This window comes from Sminthopsis crassicaudata, chromosome 3, assembly GCF_048593235.1.
Source record: "Sminthopsis crassicaudata isolate SCR6 chromosome 3, ASM4859323v1, whole genome shotgun sequence".
NCBI classification, from domain to species: domain Eukaryota; kingdom Metazoa; phylum Chordata; class Mammalia; order Dasyuromorphia; family Dasyuridae; genus Sminthopsis; species Sminthopsis crassicaudata.
The window spans coordinates 374,208,542-374,232,184 of record NC_133619.1 but is presented as its reverse complement, the minus strand read 5'-3'; the positions used below and the strand labels follow the sequence as shown (position 1 = coordinate 374,232,184).

General features: G+C 35.5%; 1 protein-coding gene across 3 annotated transcripts in view; it reads right to left on the bottom strand.

Annotated features, from left to right (window-relative positions):
• Positions 1 to 23,643, bottom strand: part of MGAT5 (alpha-1,6-mannosylglycoprotein 6-beta-N-acetylglucosaminyltransferase) — a 367,256-nt gene that overhangs the window by 195,742 nt on the left and 147,871 nt on the right. For all 3 annotated transcript variants that reach the window (XM_074301876.1, XM_074301877.1, XM_074301878.1), the window contains one exon: positions 5,585 to 5,755. In XM_074301876.1, the coding sequence (XP_074157977.1) occupies positions 5,585 to 5,755 (171 nt within the window). The remainder of the gene's footprint in view (positions 1 to 5,584; positions 5,756 to 23,643) is intronic.

Here is a 23,643-nt window from a genome sequence, read left to right as displayed (position 1 = left end):
TCTATTGACTCCATCACTTTGTTTCTGAACAGGGCACAACACCTCATATATAAGCCAAATTCTTTATGATCTACTTCAGAAATCAAAACTGGAGAGCAAGAGAGAGTGAACAATGGTTAAAGTTTGGAGGTTCTAGAAATGCTTCTCTTCCACTCTTAATTCTGAGAACAGAGAACAAACTAACATCAAGAACTATTATTTAGTTAGTTTTGGTTTTATTTTGGCTTTGGGTTTTATTAAGGTTGATATTCACCACTGTTTATTTGAGGGGCATATAATTTTGCAGAATGAAAAAGTCCAGGATACAAAAAATGAGGATTCTAATCTACTTTTTCCAACTCAATTTCCCCTACTCCACTTTTTCTCATCTTAAGTGCTTTGCTGTTCCTTTCATTCACCTCTTGTCTTTTGCTCCTTTGGTTTGGAAGGTCCTCCTTCCTTCCACCCTCTCATTCCCTACCAATTCCACCCACCTAATCCCCTTATATTTGAATACTTAGCTTAAAAAAAAAACACACACACACAAAACCATGCTTTCTGATTCACCTGCTAAAGTAACACTGTCTGTCTTCCTTTATTACTTTCACATTCTACATCATATTATTATAGCTACTTAGAGACAGTACATTCTGGGACTTGGAATCAGAAAAGCCTGAGTTTGAATTCTGCTTCAAATACTTTCTAGTTATATGACTCTATTATTTGACAAATTTTCATTGTCAAGTAGGGATAAAAAAACCTAACTCATTGGGCTATGACAAAACAAATAACAGATGATGTATAATAATAGGTGAGATAATAGACGTATATCACTTTGCAAATTATAAAGCACCAGATAAATATTAGCTACCATCATCTATATATCAGATCAGTGGGAGAACCTCCAGTGATCTAATAGGACATAAAATATAACCCACTCATTCTATAAATGTCTTCTAAACTATAAATGTTCCTTGAGGTCAAGAGTCATACACTCTTCATATCTCCCGTAGTGCCCAGCAAAACATCTTACAGATATTATATGCTAAAACATTTGTTGAGCATTAAAAAAAAAATTTAGAAATGAAGCTTCCTGGTTTTCAAATAAATGAAGTAAAAGGGATAGTCACAATACAGAAAATAAATTTCAGAAACCTGACTTCCACTGTCGTGGTACACAATTTAAAGACAGTTTGCAATCAACAGGAAGATACATCAGCAAGCAATAAGACACAACAGTAAGCAATAAGAAACAACAGTTAGCAATAAGACACACCAGGAAGTACATTTCAGAGCAATTACCACATGTCTTAATGCAAAGAAGGAAGAAGAAGAGAATCTTTATTCAACTAATATAGTAATCCTGCTTTTTTTTTTTTTTTTAATGGATTTTCTCACCTCAAGAATTATGTTTGCCACATCTGGGCGATAGTTTGAAAATCAATGACATACATCAGTGAGATTAAACTAAATCATAAACCACTCATGAGGAAATCTCCCCCAGTATCTACATACACACACAAACACACAGGAGGCAATGTCACAGAAGAGAAAGAGGTCTGGTCTTGGGAATCAGGAAAATCTGGATCCAAATCCTAGCTCTAATTCTTCCTGTATGATCCAAGACAGGTCTTTCTGAGCCTCTGTTTTCTCAACTGTAAAATGTGTCTTAGAGGCATAGGAGAGAGATGCTAAGTGCTCAGCAAACCCTAAAACACTATAAAAAAATCCAACATTGCTACTCTCATCTAAAGATCAGCAAACACTGAAGTATGAATGTTCCCAGTTTTGAAGCAGGTCATAATTCCTCTCTGATTGGGTAGGATTTGGCTTTAACAGTTACTGCATTTCTCTCCTCCCCAACCATCTGTAAGGTTATCATAGAAATGAACCTCTCTGAACTTAGCTAGAACGGTCCCAGCTAAGTTATTCAAACAGTTCCATTTTGTTTGAACCTTGCAGAATCAGCACTGACACAAATTTTTGAGAATTGAGGATCCATTTTCCAATAAGCCATCAGACATTTTTGAGTTATTTTCATTGTTAGCACATGGCACACAAGGCACTTATTTAATAAATAAATTCATAGCTTTAATAGTAGCCAGGCTAATTAGAGCCCCTTCTAATTCAGTAAAGTAAAATTCAATTCAACATTTGTGAGGTGATTTTCCATCTTAATTTATCACCTATTATGGTCAAAATTTTGAAAACGAACACTCTGTAACTATCCACATATTTTATTTTATCTCCATGTTTTATTAATATTAATTTAACACAAAAGGTAAGAATTTACTTTTCAAAATCTTGTCCAAAAAAAAGGTAGGAGGAAATGGCTTTTAAAATGGAAGCCAGAAAGATTTCAATAAAAAAAAAACAACAAAAAAACCCTTCTGATCAGAAGGATATGTAGATATCAAGAGACATGGGTGAATCTCACTTCCTATTGTCTTCAAAAAATATGATAGCATTTTAAGATTTTTCAAATATAAAAATAGAAAGTCTGGGGGTCTTACAGTCCCTATGAAAGCTAGCTCTTGAAGGCAATCTATGGCAGTATTAAGGAGAATGAAAAAAAAAAGATATTTCTATCATTAGTATGTCTCTTACCCAGTTTCACTTCCCTTTCTGGCCTATATGTCTTCTACAACTGAATATTCAAAACCATCCATAACCTGGATTTAACTAATCATCTGCTCCCACCAGAGTGAACTCCTCACCGACCTTAGTAAACACATCATGTGTATTCCAACCTACCGCACAGAAATAAAATATTCCATGCCCTTAGACCTTTGTTCTCTACTTACCTAAATCTGGTCTATTTTTCATTGTCCAACATAAATCTCATCTTTTTTATGAAGTTTTCCCATACTACTGCACTCCAAAATGATCTCATTCTGCTAAATTCCTTACCTTCTCTGACAGTCATTTAGAGCTTAATATAAACTAGATAGTACTTCATATAATTAGTTATCTTTTACTTGGGTTATGTTTTGTTTATCTAGATAAAACATAAATTTTTTGAACATATGATATGCTTCTTTTTCTTTCTCCCAATGCCATTAGTTAGCCCATATGTGCTCAGAGGGTACTCAGAAAATATAGTTTGATGGATTAAATAAGTATAAATTATGGTTAAGGGGATAAATGAGATTCCTTCCCTTTAAGACTCCCAGAGTACTTTATTCTATTACTCTGGTGGTAGAGTCTCCGTGACACTGAAGTCAGTGATTCCAGAAACAAATTTCATAAGGATCTCTGAAAATCCTCACTATCAAAACAAAACAAAAAACGATGCATATATATCAGGAAACCATAACTCTGAAGCACTGAGGCAAAGGACCACAGGAAGGCTAAGAGCAGTAGTTCTCAAAGAAAATTCTTATGAAACCAAGAACTTTCTTGACAATATTTTCCATTGCAGGAGGAGGGGCAGATGAAGGAGTGTTACATATTTTAATAAGCAGCTCAACACAGTGGGAGGTTTCCTTGTCTAATTACAGAAGTTGTTAGAAACCACAGGGAAGAAAGGATTTATGTCCTAGATGACATTGTCTCTGTATTGTAATTAAAAGTTATTTTTAATACCTTTGTTTGGTTGGATACTTAGATTATTGGAAATATATGTTGAAATATACAATTTGCAAAAAAGGCAAAAAACATTTTCAGGAAGCCACAAATTTATGCAAGCTGCATAAAGTAAAAAACAAATGTTTTGCTGTTCTGGGGGAAGGAACTAAAAAGTGGAGGAGTGGAAAAAGGGTTTCACCAAAATATATGAAAAATTCATATTTTTAAAAAGTGGCTAGAAAAACACATATTTTTGAAAAAGCAACAATAATATGCAAGTAAATGAAACTATCCTTACTCAGGGCTTTGGTATCATTCACTAGAGTTATATGCATATTACTCATAACTACTCTTTGCACTGAACTTTGATGCCACAGGGATAGATGTTGCTCTGACTTGTTGCTTCCCTCACATTCTCTCAGCCTACCTGTGAAGGCCCAAAAGTAAATGTGAGACTTAGAGCATCACCATGAGTTGGAAAGGATAGTTACAACAGGGAAATTGTAATTCTATACTCAGGAATATATAGTGTCTGTCCTTTAAAAAATAACAATAAAATCCCTCAGTGCCTTTTTGCCTGAAATTAACTCCCATTTGTTTCAAAATTCTACAATTTGAAAAAGAATAAAAGAAAATATATTTAGTTGATTTTTGTGATGCTGATGTCAGGGACAGTGCTGTATCATCCTAGAAAGAGATCTTTAGAGGTAACACCCAGTCCTGAGGTCCTTAACCTTGAACTATTCAACATTTTTTTAATAACTTGAATTTAGACATAAATGATATAAATAATCAACTTATAGATGGCACAGAATTGGGCAGAATTGTCAGAATCAGATTCAAAAAGAATTTGACAGTCTATATAAAAAAATAGCAAGATGAAATTTAATAATGGTAAATACAGTGTCCTTTGAGAGGCTTTTAAAATAATATCTGTAGAAATATAAGATGGAAACTTATTTAGACAGCAGTTCACATTAAAAAAGAAACTAAGATTTAAGTGGGTCATAATCTCATTGAGTCATAAGTGTACCACAGCTTTCCCCAAAAAAGCTTATTTGATTTTGAACTACATTAATAGAAGCTCATTCAATAATTTAGACTGTTAATAGCAGCATATTGTCTAGAACAAAGGGAAGTGACATCTCAGTATATTCTATAATGGTCAGATCATATCTAAAATTGTAGACAACACATTAAAAAAGAAACATGAAAAAGTGGAATAACTTCAGTGAAGAAAAACAGGAAGGCAGAGATGTAGTTTAAAAAAGGTGGGGGGAATCTTTAAACTAAAGAGAACATCTAGCAGAGGTTATAACAGTTATCTTTAACTGAAGGGTCATGAAGTAGAAAAAAAGTTTATTTCTGTTTCAAGAAGTAGACCTAGAACAAATAGGAAGAGTTATAGATAGTTTTGGATTCAACATGAAGAAAGCATTTTTTAATGGTTAAAGACATACAAAAATGTACTCTTCCCCAGCACTAGAAGTATTTAAGCAGTTTGATCAGAGAATCAATACTGATTTTATGATTCCTTATGATCATTTTTGAATGATTAAGGGGTTAATAATCTATTTAATATTATTCATTCTTTTCTATTTTATCTCTTATTGGCTTATTTCCCTATCTCTTAATTGTCTAATAGACTTTAACTTAGCATTCAAGGAGTCAGGCAAATAGAATTCAAAGTCAGTTTTTGTCTGTTGTCAAAGACTTTTAAAAATATGTCTATGGCTATAAAAATGGAGGAAAAAAAGACCTAGTTACTATAGAATTTTTGGACAATTTGTGTATTCAATTAGAACTCACATTCCAGAACTCATCATAGAGCAAATATCATAGAATGAGAATGTAGAAGAGATAAAAGCACATATAGATGGAAACAAAATTAAAAATTTTTACTATCTGCAACATTAAACTAAGTTTTAAATTTAGTTTCCCAATATTTTAAGTACCTTATTCTATAGTCCAAAGTACTTCTTTATCCCTACCTCTTAATATACCTCATCCCATCAAAATAACATTTGACCACACTTACCTGCTACACTAATTTTCTCAAATGCTGCTATACTGCTGGGAACAGCGGTTGTGGTGGTATTAGTTGAATTTGCTCCAGTGCCATTAATCACAAGATTGTCCACCTTTGATTCCAACTTGCCAATACGTTGCAAAATATTGTCCAATAAAACAGCAAGAGTTTTCTTCAGATCTAAATAGATAAAATAAAATAAAGGCTATTTGAAATTAGTTGACTCCTAATAGGACTTTGTGTCTCTCTCAAAAGTATGAAGTATACTTCAATCCAACCATTACTGAAGTTTTCTTCAGAAAATGCCATCCTGAAATCCTTCCAATTCTGAATATTATGGAAAGTTCTGGGCCAAAGTCTATTGGAAAAAAATCCATTACCTAAAAATTAAAAGGTATTTGCTTATGGAATTCCATGAGTTATTTCAAGACACTAGGCTGAGAGTGCAAATTCTCTGTAATATAGTTTTTTATCAGAATGTTATTAGGGCTTATACACCTACAAAACAATGATAACTCAAGTTCATGATAATGCTAGATAGTAATATGCATTAAAATTCAAGAAAGATTAAATTATGCTTACATAGCAATGTGTCCATTTTCTTAACGGAGTTGAGCATAATTAGACTATACACCAACATGAAATAGCAGATTAGGAATGAAATAAAGTTAGCACACTTTCTTAAGCTCTTAACTTTGAGTTTCAGTGGCTGATTTAGTTAGTGAACAAAATGCATCATCCCCCAATCACATAATAATTATCATCAATACAAAAACTCTCCCCAAAACCCATTCCATAAAAAAAATAAAAATGGGCACAACTAAACCCTTTGGTAAGATATTGAGGAAAATACACACAGACACACAGATACACACACATTTATTATATGCTCTAGGTATGTGCTAGGGATATAAAGGAAGATCACATGGATTTTTGAATGAACACAGATCACAAGTCAGCCATGTCTGCCCATCCCAGGAGACTTTTATCCTCATTCTCCTAAAAACTTATCCTAGAGGGACTATTTTTGAAGTTGTGATTGTTTTCCCTTGACATCACAAGGACTGTTCAATGATAATTCTTCACTCTTCCTACATGGCCAGACTGTCCTCTTTTATTATTACATGTTTATTTAAACACATCCTTTACTCCAATTCTTCAATAATTTGTGTATGTTACATACAGCCTGTTTACACCCATCAAAATGCCTTTTATTATAGCTTTTTATTTACAAGATATATGCATGGGTAATTTTCCAGCATTGGCAATTGCAAAACCTTTTTTCCAATTCTTCCCCTCCCCCAGATGGCAGATTGACCAAATATGTTAAATTATAAGTTAAATACAATAGATGTATACATGTCCAAACAGTTGTTTTGCTGTACAAAAAGAATCTGACTTTGAAATAGTGTACAACCAGCCCGTGAAGGAAATCCAAAATGCAGGTGGACAAGAATAGAGGGATTGGGAATTCTATGTAGTGGTTCATAGTCATCTCCTAGAGTTCTTTCGCTGGGTGTAGCTGGTTCAATTCATTACTGCTCTATTGGAACTGATTTGGTTCATCTCATTTTTGAAGATGGCCACGTCCGTCAGAATCCAATGTCCTCTTAATGACACTCAATTTTAATTCTCTGAAGACTATACAGTGTTCCATCACTTACAACTATATGACAACACTGGCATTAAAAATATAAGTCTTAATTTCAGAGAAAGGTGTAAGGAATACAGAGCCCAGAGTGATTGTGAGAATTTTGATTTTATATAGATGAAAAATTATTACCCTTCATTTTATTCCACGGGTACAAAGGTCAATTTGCCTTTAAACAAGTACTCTGCTGGTCGAGCTAATGTACCCAGGCATGGTTAAGATATAAATATATATCTGTCTAGTTTACAATAGGCTCACAAGCAGCTGTTAGAGCTGAAGTCAAGGCTGCTTGACTGTCCCACACGGAGAATTCATCAGAACAAAAAAAATAGAAATGTAATTAGGGTAGAAACTTAAATAGTATTTTTAGGGATAGCTCTGCTCAAACAATGAGAACAAATAGCCTTAACTATTATTCAACATGCTCTACTTAAGAATGTGTTATCAAAAGGTCTATCACAGTCTCCAGACAAAATAACAATGAGCTGTGATTATAACCTTATAGGAAATAATATGACTATGTCTAAAGCAGAATTGGCTTTACTGACTGGAACATAGTAGGTACTTAATAAATACTTATTAATTTTATGTGAATACCTGCAGAATAAGAACAAATGTGATTAAAGATAAGAATGGCAAGGAATTTTGAGGATGGATATCCATGAAAAATGAGGGAAAACTAACAAATTAGAAGGATAAGAAACCATGACTTTCATCTATTTTATAGCTCTTTGGTTCTGGAGTTTTATTTTCTTAAGATCAATTGCTTGGTGTGGTTTTTTTGTTTGTTTGTTTTGTTTTGTTTTGTTTTGTTTATGTTTTATTGGACTGTTTCATTCATTTTTTTTTTCCTTTTTAAGCATAGGGTCTATGGTATAAAGGTTTAAGTATGGTGGCTTCACTATTCCTAATGCAGAAAATAAGTTTGTTTTAATATTTTTGCAGACCCCAGAGAGAGGGCAGTGGGAACTGAATGTGGACCACAACATGGTATTTTCACTTTTTTTGCTTGCATTTTGCTTTCTTTCTCATTTTTTTCCCCTTTTGGATCTGATTTTTTTTGTGCATCATATTTGTGGAAATATATAGAGAGGAATTACGCATATTTAGTATATATTGGATCACTTGGGGAGTGGGGCAAGAGGTGAAGAGAGAGAAAAACATTAGAATAAAGAGTTTTGTAGGGATTGAAAATTATCCATGTATATATTTTGAAAATAAAAACCTATAATTAATAAATAAAGATAATGGAAAAAATATTTTTACAGACACTGCCACTTTTCTTCTGTTGTATTTCTTATCTTTCAGACTTATGATTTCTTAAATGATGAAGAAATTCATAAAATATGCACACACCCAGTACAATAAGTTGTTAGACATCAAATTGAAACTTGGCCCTTTGCCTGAGAAAACAACAAAGACGCAGCCCTTCCTAGTTACTGAATTCCTAGGTAGCTATTGTTGGCATATTGGTGACCTCACGTGAAACCTTATTAGTTTAAAAAGGCTAAGGTCTAGGTCACTAATTACAGATATCTCAGAAGGAGAAAGTGAAACCAGTGACTTTGTACAGACCTGCCTCACTTAAATGCAATTCACCTGCAAGTTATGACATAACCTTCCTCATACTATGCTCCTCTTCAAGAATGAAGGTTAAACAATGACAACAGCTTTTTTGAACATGCTCTAGTCCTTCAAATTCTCCCATTTGAAAAACAAGCTTAGCCTGATATTTTCTGTAACTTAAAACTTCTGATAAAGCAGCTTCTTACTGAAGGTGCCCTAAATGAATCAAGTCATCTGAAATCGAATACCTATTAGTATTTATGACCCAGTTATTCACCAGTGTGGTATGAACCTGACTGAGCACTGGGAAGATACCTATCGTCCTCCTTTCACAAAGCCTAAGTGAACATTTTGGATTTCTGGGATGGCCAGCCAAACAATTTACACAAGAGAGACAGTAGCAATCAGTGTAAAAATCTAAGTCATTCAGGACTATGAATTCTTCAATCTTAAGCTCTTTGAGTGCAAGGATTTTTATAACCTCCTCAAGGTCTGCATTTATTTGCTGTTTCTTTTGCTGATAATTATTGTACTTTCCTTTTGATATCTTGGAGGTTCAAGTCCAATAATTTTCGTTAGTTAATCTAAGCAGCTGGAGGATGCAATGGATACAGTGCTAGATGTGGAGTTTGGATAATGTAAGCTTGAAGACTGCTTCAGACACTTATTAGTTGTGTAAGCCTACAAAAAGCATTTAACTTCTCTCAATCTCAGTTTTCCCATCTGTAAAATGGAAATAAAAACAGCATCTACACTTTCAGAACTGAAGTGAAAATCAAGTATATATAAAATGATTTTAAAGCATTGTATAAATGTTAGTGATGATGACGATCAAGAACTTGACATCACTTTCTCAACACATAACCCATAAAAGCTACTATGTCAACAAGAGAATATTTTGGTGCATGAGTAATATACAAGTTAGAAAAGTATTATCATAATTGGGTTTGTGCTATGCTCAGTAGAGTATATTTTAAAAATATATTTGTATTAAGAATAGAAGCCTGCCCTTACACTTTTCAAGAACCATTAACGAGACATTAGATAGGCACATATGAGGCTTATACAGGAGCTGAATCCCTGCACATTAAAGATTTCCCTAATCTTAACCACAGTCTTCCTATTTTCTCAGCTGGATTCTCTAGCTGTTTGAAGCTTTCTACCAAGCTTTGATACATGGCTAAAACAGGGGTGGGGGAATGGAGAAAAGAGAAGAAATTACATCCTATGAGCAAAGTTTTGGAGTAGAACAGCAAGAGAGCATCACTGCTGCTCTCCCACTTACTGGAAGTGCTAGCAAAACACAGAGATACAGACATGGCAGAAAGGGGGAAAGGGAAGTTCCAACCAGCTTGGAGGAGATTCATTAAGATGTCCAAATTTACTGGTTCGGTTTTCAACCAATATTTACTAAGTGCCTGTTGAAGGATTCTTTCATTGCTGCCCTTCTCTCTGTCATCACTGAATCATGAGATGTGCTTGGGCGATGCTGGAAAGCATGGGTCTTGATGGCAGAAAACTAAATATGGCCTAGGCTTGGACTGTAAAATAGCTTGATTCCATATTGATTTGGCCATAAAAATCACACTCTGGGATGGCTGGCCAAGCAGCCACTGAGCTACAACTACCTCGCAGAAGAATATTTCTCCAAATATGACTTCAAATTCATGGATTTCACTGTGTGTTGTCTTGGATAATCCTAGCAAAGAATGAATGCTGGTGAGAAAGCATAGCTGAAAACCTTCACCTTACCTGCTCACATACTGTGAAGCAAATGTTAAATTATATCAACAATCTTTTTGAGACACTTTTCTGTAGCTTCATTAGAAAGATGAAACACAGTTAATAACAATTATAAAAAAAACACCATATTCCATCCCAAGTACTGAGATATAATTTGCTAATTTCCTGAATGATGGTAGAAAACAAAACTGAGGACACTGTTCAAAAAATCATCTCCATGTTCCTCACTTTATCTACTATTATCAGTTGCTCTAATTTCCTCATCTTAGTACAGATTCTTAAAGGAACATCTTGCATATGATTTCTTCATACATCATAACATAACAGGAGATATTCACATGACAGGAGCTAAGCTACACCTGCTTTGAGGATGTTTGACTATGATTACCAAGAGGTTCCACCATACATATATCACATTGACAAAGCTGCCAACAAGAAAATGATGGAGTTGGAAGAGCTGCAGGGAAACTGTCACATTAATACACTGATGATAGAGCTATAACTGGTCTGATTATTCTAGAGAGTAAATTGGAACCATGCCTCAAAAGTCACTAAAGTGAATGTACCTTTTGACCCAGCAATACCATTACTAAGCCTACACTCACAAAGAATGAGGAGAAGAACCCATAGGTATAAATATATTTTGGAGTGACAAAAATTGGAAACTAATGGGGTGTCCATCAAGTGAGCAATGCTTAAACAAATTATGGTAGGTGAATGTTACTATTTTACTATGAGGACTCTCTAAAGTGATGATTCAGAGAAACCTAAAAAGACTTATATGAACTGCTAATGAGTCAATAGAGCAGCAACAACAATTGTAAGTGTAAGATAATTACAAATGATTTAAGAATTCTGTACAATGCAATAAACAACCACTGTCCCAAAGGACTAATGATGAAGTTTCTTACCCACCTTCTTAGAGAATGGTGATGGAAGAAAGAGAGGACGCAGAATAATACATAAATTCTTGTATAGGACCAATGTTTCATATTTGTTAGAAGATTTTTTTTTCCTATTTTTCCCATGGGGGAAGGAATGAGAGAAAAACCAATGCCTATCATTTTAAAAAAAAGTAAAATGGGGGGCAGTTAGGTGGCGCAGTGGATAGAGCATCAGCCCTGAATTCAGGAGGACCTGAGTTCAAATCTGGTCTCAGACACTTAACACTTCCTATCTGTGTGACTTAACCCCAGCCTTAGGAGAAAAAAAAAAAAAAAAGAAAAAAAAAAAGTAAAATGAACACTACATAAAAAGAAGTCTTCAAAAAAAAATAACTACCAAAGCTAAAGAATTTCTCAGAATCATTCATTTAACAAAAATTCATTAAGCATCTATTATGCACAAAGTACAACATAAGCCACAAAAATCATCAAAACATAGTCCTGGCCCTCATGGAATTTACAATCTATCGGTGGCTTGGAGAGACATACATGAACTGATGCTAAGTGAAATGAGCAGAACCAGGAATAATGCACTTCAACAACAATACTCACGATGATCAATGGGGACATGGCCTTCTTCAACAATGAGAGGATCCAAATCAGTTCCAACTGATCTGTAATGAATAGAACCAGCTACACCCAGAGAAAGGACACTGGGAAATGAGTATGGACCACAACATAACATTTCCACTCTTTATGTTATTGTTTGCTTGCATTTTTGTTTTTTCTTCTCAGGTTATTTTTACCTTCTTTCTAAATCTGAGCTTTCTTGTGCAACAAAATAACTGTATACATATATATATACACACACACATATATTGTATTTAACATATACTTTAAGATATTTAACATGTATGGGACTACCTACCATCTAGGGGAGGGAGTGGCGGGAAGGAGGGAAAAAGTTGAAACAGAAGTTTTTGCAAAGGTCAATGTTGAAAAATTACCCATGCATATGTTTTATAAATAAAAAGCTATTTAAAAATGAATATACAATTTATCAGGAAAATGCAGCATACATATGAAGAATTAGTGTAATAAGTTTCCAACAATGACAGGCAGAGTAGAACAAAATGACAATTTAAGAGAGCTTCAGTTAAGTGATATAACCACAAGCATTACACAATCAATTAGCAACCAAGATCAGAATAAAACTCAGGACTCTTGATTCACAGCTGGGCCTCTGTCTCATTGTTAAAAGGATGTGACCAAGGATTCTCAAAGGCTCTGCCAAAAGAGTATAAACTCTGGCAAAGGTGGAAAGCCTTTTAGTATGACCCCAATTGCAAATGGTGCATGCACTGTTCCAAGACCAGCTAATGTCAAGAAGGCTAGTGATCAAGTTATGAGGATGTGTTTTATGGGTTGGTAATTATTAAGTTTTAAGTCACAACAACTTATAAAAGCTATTTACTAAATTATAGGGAGCTTTGGATCATAATTAGTGGAATACCTCATCAATAAATATCAGCAAGCATTTACAAAGTGTTTATTGCATAAATAAATAAATTGCTAAATAAAGTGGAAGTTTTCCTGTCTTCAAGGAATTGACATTCCAACAGAGGAGACAATACTACAGAGTAATACACAAAAATACAAGAAACACACAAAGTAGGTGTAAGTTAACCTTAGAGGAAAAATTACTAAAAGCTAGGGATAAGAAGAGAGACAAGGAAAGGAAGGCCTCCTGTAGAAGACAGTGCTTGAGAGCATAAATGAAGGAAGGCAAGAATTCTGACACAGAGATGAGACAGCAAAGCATATCATATGCAACCACTGCAAAGATACAGAAATGGGAAGTAAGTTAGCTAGCGTTGCTGGGTCATGGACATATGATTCAATGTCAAATGCTTCCACTCCAAGAATTTTGTCCAGTTCTAATCTATTGAGTTCTAATCTTCCATCAGGAAAAGTTCAATATTTGTGATCTTCCTTGATGATGAAAATAAGATCCTTTGAAGGACTACAGATTTACAAGAGTACAAAGTGCCATGTGGGAAGAAAGAAAGACCATTTCTCACTGGAAGAATGAGGGTAAAATCAATGAAATCTTCAAAGATGAGGTAGTATTTGATATGATTCTTGGAAAAGGCATGGGATTTCAAAATGCAGAGATAAAACAGAGAGAAGAGGAAGTTATTCCAGACACAAGAAAGAATGTGAACAAAACACAAAAACTGAAAAGTGATGATTGGATACCAGGGACAATGTACAGTCTAGTTTGGTTTGATCACCACACACATAAAGAGGAATAATAAGGTTGTTTAATCCCAATGCCCAAGTTCCCTACTATTTTTTTGAGCATTTAGCAGAAGCAGACTTATGTCCCTTATAATAGTAACCTTATCTGAAAGTGCATGCAACATTTCACATCTATGCATAACTTCCCCCTATATCCATTTCTTTTAAATGAAGGAAAATCTATTTTCTCTCTCTCCCACCTCCCACCAGTGATTTTTTAAAAATTAATTTCTTGTAAAAAATCCACAATCAGCAAAATAAATTAGTCTTCTCTGTCTTGGCTATACCTAAAAATCTCATTACCAACAATTTCATTGTCTAGCAGGAAAGATAACTCAGCAATATATACTCTATAGCTAATATGGGATGACTTGCCTTTTTTTTTTAATTTTTTTTTATTTTCATTAAAACTTTTTATTTACAAAACACATGCAAGGGCAATTTTTCAACATTGACCTTTGCAAAACCTTCTGTTCCAAGTTTTCTCCTCCTTCCCCCCACTCCCTCCCCTAGATAGCGGATGTTAAATATGTTAAAATATATGTTAAACCCAATATATGTACACATATTTATATAGATATCTTGCTGCACAAGAAAAATCGAATCAAGAAGGAAAAAAACTGAGAAAGAAAACAAAGTGCATACAAAAAAACAACATAAAGAATGAGAATGCTATGTTGTGTCCACACTCAGTTTCCACAGCTCTCTCTCTGGATGTAGATGGCTCTCTTCATCACAAGATCTTTGGAACTGGTTTGAATCATCTCATTGTTGAAGAGAATCATGTCCATCAGACCTGATCATTGTATTGTCTTGTTGCTGTGTATAATGATCTCCTGGTTCTGCTCATTTCACTCAGCATCAGTTTATATAAGTCTCTCCAGGCCTCTCTGTATTCATCCTGGTGGTCATTTCTTTTTTTTTTTTCTTTTTTTTTTTTTTCCCTGAGGCTGGGATTAAGTGACTTGCCCAGGGTCACACTGCTAGGAAATGTTAAGTGTCTGAGACCAGATTTGAACTTGGGTCCTCCTGAATTCAAGGCTGGTGCTCTATCCACTGCGCCACCTAGCTGCCCCCTATTGCTGGTCATTTCTTACAGAACAATAATATTCCATAACATTCATATGCCATAATTTACCCAACCATTCTCCAACAGATGGGCACTCAGTTTCCAGTTTCTAGTCACTACAAAAAGGGCTGCCACAAACATTTTTGCACATATGGGTCCCTTTCCCTTTTTTAGTATCTCTTTGGGATATAAGCCCAGTAGTAACACTGCTGGATCAAAGGGTATGCACAATGTGATAACTTTTTGAACATAGTTCCAAACTGCTCACCAGAATGGCTGGATCCGTCCACAACTCCACCAACGATGTATTAGTGTCCCAGTTTCCCTACATCCCCTCCAACATTCGGATACTGATACATTATATCTTTGAAATGTTGAAGCCATTCCTTGGAACTATCCCACTTATTATTAAGGAAGGTCTACATTCTACTTCTAGTAGTTCCTCAGTCAACTTGTCATTGACTCTTCCTAGCTTCAGTTGGAATGCACAGCTATTTTGGAACCCTATCAAATTTATCTTACCTTTGACCAGATTCAATTATTAATGGCAAAGGTGTATTAGAAGAGTATACAATGCTTTCACCTCCACTGCAGTTACCAAATCTATTGCCTTTTCCCCTCCTCAAGGATGGGACCTGATCCTATTCCAGAAATGCCAACAAAGCTTTGGTCTGGTGACTACAATCCTAGACTGAGGAACAAAACATGCTCATTAATTGCCTATTATATGCCAGGCACTGAGCTAAGCCTGGGGATGTAAAAACAAAAGGAAAACAAAAAAGCTTCTGCCCTCCTAAAGTTTTATCCACCATGGGACCAGTACACTGAATCCAAGGGTCAAGAGTACACAGCACTGTCAGGATCCAGCATGCTTCCTTCATCCCACCATCGCTCCTCCCCACTCACATAACTCCCACCTTAGTTCAAGTCCTTATTGCCTAGATTACTGCAGTTTCCTATTGATCTCTATACCTTAAATCTGTTTGAACTCCAGTCCAACTTACTTCTGGCTGCCAAAGTAATTTATCTCAAGTGCAAACCTAATTATGTATGTGATTTTCCTCCTCAGCCAACTCCAATGGCTTCCCTATTGACTCTGAAATCAAATATGAACTCTTCTATTTAGCTTTTCATGTCCTTCACAACCTATCACCTTTGTGATCCTCATTGAACTTCTATCTTCCTCATTTTTCTCATCTTTAAAATGAAGATAATAACAGCACCCGTACCTACAGGGTTGTTATGACGATGAAATGAGATGATACTTGTAATTCGCAAACCTTAAAATGCTATGTAGGTGCTGCATATCACACCATTGTTGGTATGCTTTAATTTTCATAGACTTGTCTCCTTTGTTAGAATGCAATCCATCCTAGAAGCAGAAAATGTTTCATTCTTGGTGTTTGTTCTCTCCAGAGGCACACTGTATAAATAGTTGTTCTGTAAATAAATAGTTCTGAATAAATAGTTGTTGATTGATTCCTTAATTCCATCATCATGCCACAAGCAACACTATGAACACTGCCCATCTCCTTGGATTCGCAGCAATCACATACTTGGGTCAATGTATGGGTCCAGGCATTGCATCCTTATATAGGGTTGATTCAAACCCCAGATGTGATGATATCCCCTCAGTAGATTTGGGTCATCAGAGTTAACTGAGGCCCATTTTTACTGTATTGATAAATTGTAAACTAAAAGTCATTTATTATAGAAGATTTTCCCATCATAATGGACTTGATGTGGGTTGAATGATTTCTCATGATGAGAGTGCTCCTTTTAATGTGAGCTGGCTCATAAAAGAAAAGGGAAGAGGGACACCACACCACAGACTGCCCACGTGATGACAGCCAGAAGATGACGTGTGCAATTATCTCGGGTAGCAGTTCCTAACATTGATGGTCAAAGTCTCATCCATTTTTTATTTGACTCCTAAAGTATTGAATTTGTCTCAGTCACGGTTTCAGTGTAGTGACAGTGACATGAGAAGAGAGATCATGATAAAACTGGGGAGAATGTGAAGTCATATTCCAATCTTTTACTTACTTATATACACAGACACACACAGACAGACATATACACACACATACATACAGTCCTAACCACTAACATTACTAAAGATTATTCTGAGGGCAGGGGTTTAGAAGAAAACTAAACTTCCTTTTCCCACCACCTTCAGTTCTTTCTTCAAGCTTCTAGTCTTGTGATATGTATAATTTTATAAACTCTATGTTTGATTATGGTTTCAAGAGTGGAGCGAGTTATGTTTGTAACACAGTAAATCTGGGGGGGAGGCATTAACCCAAAAGGACTCATTGAATCTACAAGGTCTTTTGAGCTGTTGGTTTTCAGTCAGCCAAGTTAACATCTTAAAATGACAGGCATCTTCCTGAGACATTGCATGGCCACATCAAACAGTTCTGAATATTTTTTTTCAGTCAGTTTTACTCTCTACCCAAGAATGGTGTGCTTCCTTTCCTTTCAGAGTAGTAAGGGAACTTCTCCTGTTTCAATGGTGGCGCTTTGAATGTTACTCCCAGGGACGTACTAACATCCTAGTTCCTCCAAAGGAAAAAAAAAATAAAGTCCTTCAAGATGTCTGTAGGAGTAAGGGCTGGAAAATATACTAGACAGTTTTATTACACTAATTAAAAATAAAAACAAAACTAATTTTAAAAGTTAAACAGGAGGCTATATAAAATATCTGTATGAATTCCAAATTTGTTGGCAGAAACAAGGAGAAAGAAGCCATCAGCTGCTCTTCATAGGAAATTTTTCTAAAAACAGTTTGGACTCTCTCTAGAAGTTATAATCACTGATTAGTCAACAAACGTCCAAACCCCCTTGAAAAAAAAAATCTATATTCAAATGAATCTTGACTGTCTCAATATCCCTCTGTCCCATCTCATCTCCCTTCCAGCTCTCTTTCCTCTATTTGAAGGTAAACTTCTTGAGGACAGGGACTTAGATACTAGTTTGTACTTGCACTCCCTGTACTGCTTCACTCACAGTAAGTTCTTTCTCTTTTATTGACTGTGGGTGGTGGTAAGGGAGAGGCAAAACCAAAAATGTGAACAAGTAGACCAAAATAAGGCAGGCAGAGAGACAAGGGCTTTCTGATTTCAAGAAGTACATAACAGATCAATCAACAAACATTTAGCAAGTCACTGAAAAGAGAATATACAAAAATGACAGTCTTAATTTTTAAGAAGTTGATGGTTTTATCAGATGAAACAATATGTACACATTTAGTATATGCAGAATAAATATAAAATAAATCCAGGGCAATTAAATCTAAATGAAAGGGCACTGGAAGTTTGAGTAGGAGGAGCTCTAGAAGAGCTTCATGTAAGAAGATGCTTTAATTAGCCTCAATGAAGTACAGAGTTATGTGAGATAAATATAAGGAGAGACTATACCCCAAGGGTACAAAGCTGGGTAACTGGAAACATGGTGGCGCTTTTGATAGAAATAGGAAAGTTCAATAAGCTCTATAGACTGACTAATCATTTGGTTATATGGAACTGGAGTTTTAGAGTATCACTAGGGCTGGAAAGATAGAATTCAGAGTTTATCTACATAGAACTGATAAAGCCACGGGAAGTAATGAGAAGAGAGAGAAGGAAGAAGGGGAGAAAGGGAGATGGGGAAAGTACAGAGTTAGAGACATGAATAGAGAGACAAGAGACGCCAGAGAAGGACACACAGAGAGAAGACAGATCCAGAACAAAACCTTGAGGAATACCTACAAATGAAGGAAATAAAATGGATGCTGGGCCAGAAAATAATGAAAAGAACCAATCAGTCAGATAGGAAGAAAACCAGAAAAAACAGTGCCATGGAAACCTGGAAAAGAGAAAACATGGGATTTGTGGACAACACTGTTAAATGCTGGGAAGTGGTCAAGAATAATGAGAACTAAAAAAAAGTCACAGTTTAAAAATGCTTGCTAACTTTGGAGAGAGTTATTTCAGTTGAGTGAAGCCAGAATCCACATTGAAAAGTGAAAGGAGGGGAAATGAAGGCAAAGGGTACACAGTCCTCTTCCTCTTCTCCAAGGAATTTGGCTGAGGAAAGGAGGAGAAGAAATATAGAGGATAATAATAACTTGACCATATGGTCAGATCTAGTGAAAGCTTTTTGAAGTATGGGGGAACAGGAATATTTTGGAAGGAAATAAGGAAGCTACCAAAAGATAAGGAAACACCAAGAGAATAGAATAGGGGAGGGTGATGATTGAAAGACCAATTTGCTAGAGGAAGCTGGATAAAGTTCCTGTGTTGAAATATTGATCTTGGCCAGAAGGACTTCATTATCAGGGACTGGAAGAAAGGAGGAGTTTTGAGATGAAGAGGAAAAGAAGGAGCTCCTGTTCAGCTCAACTAGCCTCAATTTACTCAGTAAAAATAAAAGGAGAGATACTCAGCTGAGAGGGTGAGAAAGGAGAAAGTGGTGGGAAGTTGGAGAGGTTTAAGAAAAGGTATAGAACAGACCATCAAGGAATTAAAATAAAAAATCAATTAGGGAGGATTGCTTTGCTTTAAAGTAATGCCCAACTGAAGTTCAGTCACATAAACTGATAATGTACTCAGTCAATTCAATTACATGGCTTCTTCTAGCTCTGGAAGCAGCACCTAAGCAGAAAAAGTAAATGTTAAGAGTAATCTAGGGTGGGGATTTGGCAAGGGACAAACAGGAAAATGAAGCCAAGAATTACAAGTAAATAAGGGATGAAACACCAGACTTACAGTTTGGAAGCAAGAATATATAGAAGTCTGGTCAAGGCATAAACAGGTTCAAAACCCAGACAAATAATCAAGAATCAAAGAATGTGCAGAGTACAAGTTTTAGCACAGCAAAACCTATGAATGACTAAGTTCCTCGGTGTGACTAGTCATCAGACATATAAATTTACCATCTCTTCCCCAAACCCCAAACCCATATACATTAAAATTCACATACTTACATACTTGCACATTTAGCTTAGACGATACCATATCTCCCAGTCATTCAAGCTAGAAACCTTGGGGCTAGCATTCTAGATTCTTCTCTCTCTGATTATGCCCCAAAGTCATCCTGTTGCCAAGTCTAGCTGATTATAATAAAACATGTCACATCCTTCTCCTTTTCTTCATTCATGAAATACTGGTCTTTATCATCACCTCTGACCTAAAACAATCTCTCTGAATCCAGTCTTTCCTCTTTCTAATCCATCTACCACATTTCTTCTAAGATACTCTTCCTAAAATACAAGTTCAACTATCTTACTCTACTGCTTAAAAACTGTCAGTCATTCCTTCCTCTACAAGGAAAAAAACTCTTTTTGATATTGAAGGCCCTGTATACCATATGAAGAGGCAGGGAGGTGAAGCAGGGGATAGAGTGCTGAACCATTTGGATAGAAAATACGTACCAAAGGAGATGACAAGAAAGATGTCCCAGGGACCATTCTTTCTTTAAAAATACAAAATGGGATCCAAAGTTTGTTTCCATTGCTATTAACTTTCACCCAGAGTCAAACTGGACCCAAACAATGACGATGTGGGTCTTGGCCTGGGACCTCTTTTGGTCAATGAGAATCAGAATAGCTTTGATTTAAAGCATGATCCTTAAAAAAGAAATCAAGCCAGTAAAACCCAAAATATTTTGGGAGGGTTCGGCAATCAAAAAAAAGTTTTTAAGAGCATCTTCAGGTAAGTTATAATAACCTACTGTGTGGACAAAGGAAGGGGAGAAAGGAAAGAAGGACGAAAGGGATGAGGAAGGAGGGAGTTAACCGACTGACCACTTGAGTTCCCAATGGGTTAGCCCTACTCACAGAAGTTGTTTGTCCTTTGTTCTTGAAGAGGACTGTGACATCAAGGAGATATCACAATATGGATTGGATTTAATAAGTTAATTGGATTTAAGTGAGTAAAGGCAAGGTCAATTTTACATTTTGAAATGCTCTCTATATCTTCTTTGTCCTAAATTCTTCTCTTATCTATAAATCTGACAAATAAATATATATATATATATATTGTTCTTAATTTGTTTATGATATTGTCCTTTATGTGTCAATCATGTACCCATTTTGACCTTATACCTACAGATGCTCTTAAAAGCATTTTTCTTCTTCTTTTGCACCTCTGAACCCTCCTAAGATATCTTAGTGTTTACTGGCTAGATCCCTTTCTTAAGGATCAGGCCTTAAACCAAAATTAATCTGATTCTAATTGGCTACCAATAAATCCTAAGCCAAGCTCCATATGGTTATTGTTTGAATCCGATTGATTCTGGGTGAAAGTAAATAGCAATCGTTTTTCCTTTGGTCAAAACCTAGAGGGTCTTCTCCTCTCAGGTTTCTTTGGTTTTGACTAGGTGAAAGAGGCCATTCTTTACCTTACTTGCTACCTAGCTTTAATCACTGACTGGGTTCAACCTCAGTCAAACAGACCTGTTGAAGACTTTAACTTAAAAAGGCTGGGGTTTTTCCACTGCATCCAGGGTCATCTCCAATCATCCTGATCTCTATCTGGCCACTACATCCAGAGGACTCTGGAGGGGAAAGTTAAGCAGATAATCTTGCACAGCCCTCCCTCACTTAAATCTAATTCACTTGCATTTCATGGCATCCCCTCTCTGATGTCTTGATCCTCTTCAAGAATGAAGAAAAACAACAATGAGGAATGAAGCTGTGTGGAACAAAATCAGTCATTACTTTCCTTAGACCTGGACAACAGGAAGCTACCCCTAGCAACCAAAATTGATTAAATGACTCCTTTACAGTATCTTCTAGTTTTGGAATTTATGATTTAGTTTTAAACTATTGAATTACCCTACTGTGATTCTTGTAGGACTTGGCACATCTACCAAATGCTCTCTTAATGTATACCTTTATTATTTATCTTTAACTAATCTGATGTGAGAGGGAATAAGAAGAATTCTATGACATTTTATCTGACATCTTTCTCAGAATGGTTGCTGAGTAGCCTTTCCTTCTTTCAGAACAGATTTTTAAACAGTTCATCCACAGCAATAGGATAAACATCGAAGGGCTTGCATTTCAATCCCAATTCTGCCTATGTGGCTAAACCTTTCAACCTCCCACTTCCTCATCTCCAGAAAACTACAGGACAGACTGCCAATGTTTTTGCATCTGACAGTAATGGATTCAGCAAAAATACAGGTCATCAGCATAATAAACAGGTTCCAAGTACTGTGCTTAGAAATCAAACTCCCTTCATATAGAGTACTACCATGGATCTCTGTAAGTGCTCAGCTTGAAACCAGAAAAAAATAAAGGGAAATAAATTGAAGCTAGCAAATTTTAAATAATTAAAATGTGGGCCTGCTAGAGGACTGATAAAAGACTGTGACGTCTGATAACCAGCCTTCTCTGCTCCCATTCTCTTTTGGTCAGTGATATTCACCCTATGATCTTAAATATTTAGCACAGCTGAACTGTCTGTTTCATTGGCACATACTCAACTACAAAACTGAACAACTTGGACTGATGTGACAGATTGCCATAAGAGAAAGAAATCATAACAGGATATGCAAGAATTCCTGATGAATCTTTTAAAAAAGAGAGAGAGGGAAAAAAAAAAAAAAAGAAACAGTATCCAACAGAAAGGAAACTGAAACAAAGACTGTTCCTTAGCATTATTCCTATGAAGCTTAAAATCTGAGGTATAATTATTTATTCTTTTTAATGTCAGGGAATATTCTATTTTATGAACTACCATTCTTGAAAAATCAATGAAGAAATGAATTAGAGCAAGTAGAATTTTGTTATCGAATATTCATATGATTTAAACAAGACCCTTCTCACAAAGCTTTTCTAGAAATAGGAATGAGGACTAGACTTATGATTTAATTGATCCAGGAACTCTTGGATAAAGAAATACCTCCCTTCCTAGCAATGCAAGTTATCAGCTCTGCAATTTATAGATTTAAAAAGTTCTCTAGAATACTGAGAGATTAAGTGATTTGTCTAGGGTCACACAGCCAATATGTGTCAGAGGTTGAAGCTAGATCTTCTGGCATTGAAGCTGGCTTCTCAATCCATCATATCTTACTACCTCTAGCTTTCACAATAAAAGCAAAGTAAAATTACTTTCTTTGTCCTCCTTATCCCATTAAGGGAAAAAAATGCATGTAAATAGGATACTGAATGTAGATTGTATTACCAAAGTTTTTACTGAAGAATTGGAGTCATTATTTCAGTTTCATATAGCTTAGACAAACAATTCTAGAATATCCTAGAAGCTCTTAGTTAACTGAAAATTAGACAGTAAATTCTTAATTTCTAAGCTATTCTCTAAAAATGGGTCAGAAAATTGAAGAAAATTCTTGCAAAATTATGCCTCATGTCTATTCTGAATGGGATCACAAGATAAAATGCTAGATGGCAAGTAATGGAAAGATGGAATTTTATTTTGGGCATATTAGTAACAAATGTCTTACTGGCCATGCTCTGAAGGGAGAGATCAAAAGCAGATAGCCTGATGAGTTACCTCATGTTCATGAAATACTTTGACAGACTCCCTTAAATTTGACAAAAATTTCATGGAAGATACATATAATAAGAAAGTAAATGTCATTTAAATTATTTTTAATGAAATCTTTATGCAAGACACAATGTAGAATGATCATTTTCTTCCCTGCTATACCTACTAGTTCCTACAATTACTTCAGACATGATCTACCACTATTCCACACACATGAAAACTTAGTAGCAAAAGAAATACTTGTTCAATAGTATTCCCTGCCCAGATAGATAATCAACTCTAGATCATCAACCCTGAGAGGAACAAAGGTGTAGATAATCCTACACCGGAGGTTTCTGATAGACTCTTAAAAACCTTGGTGT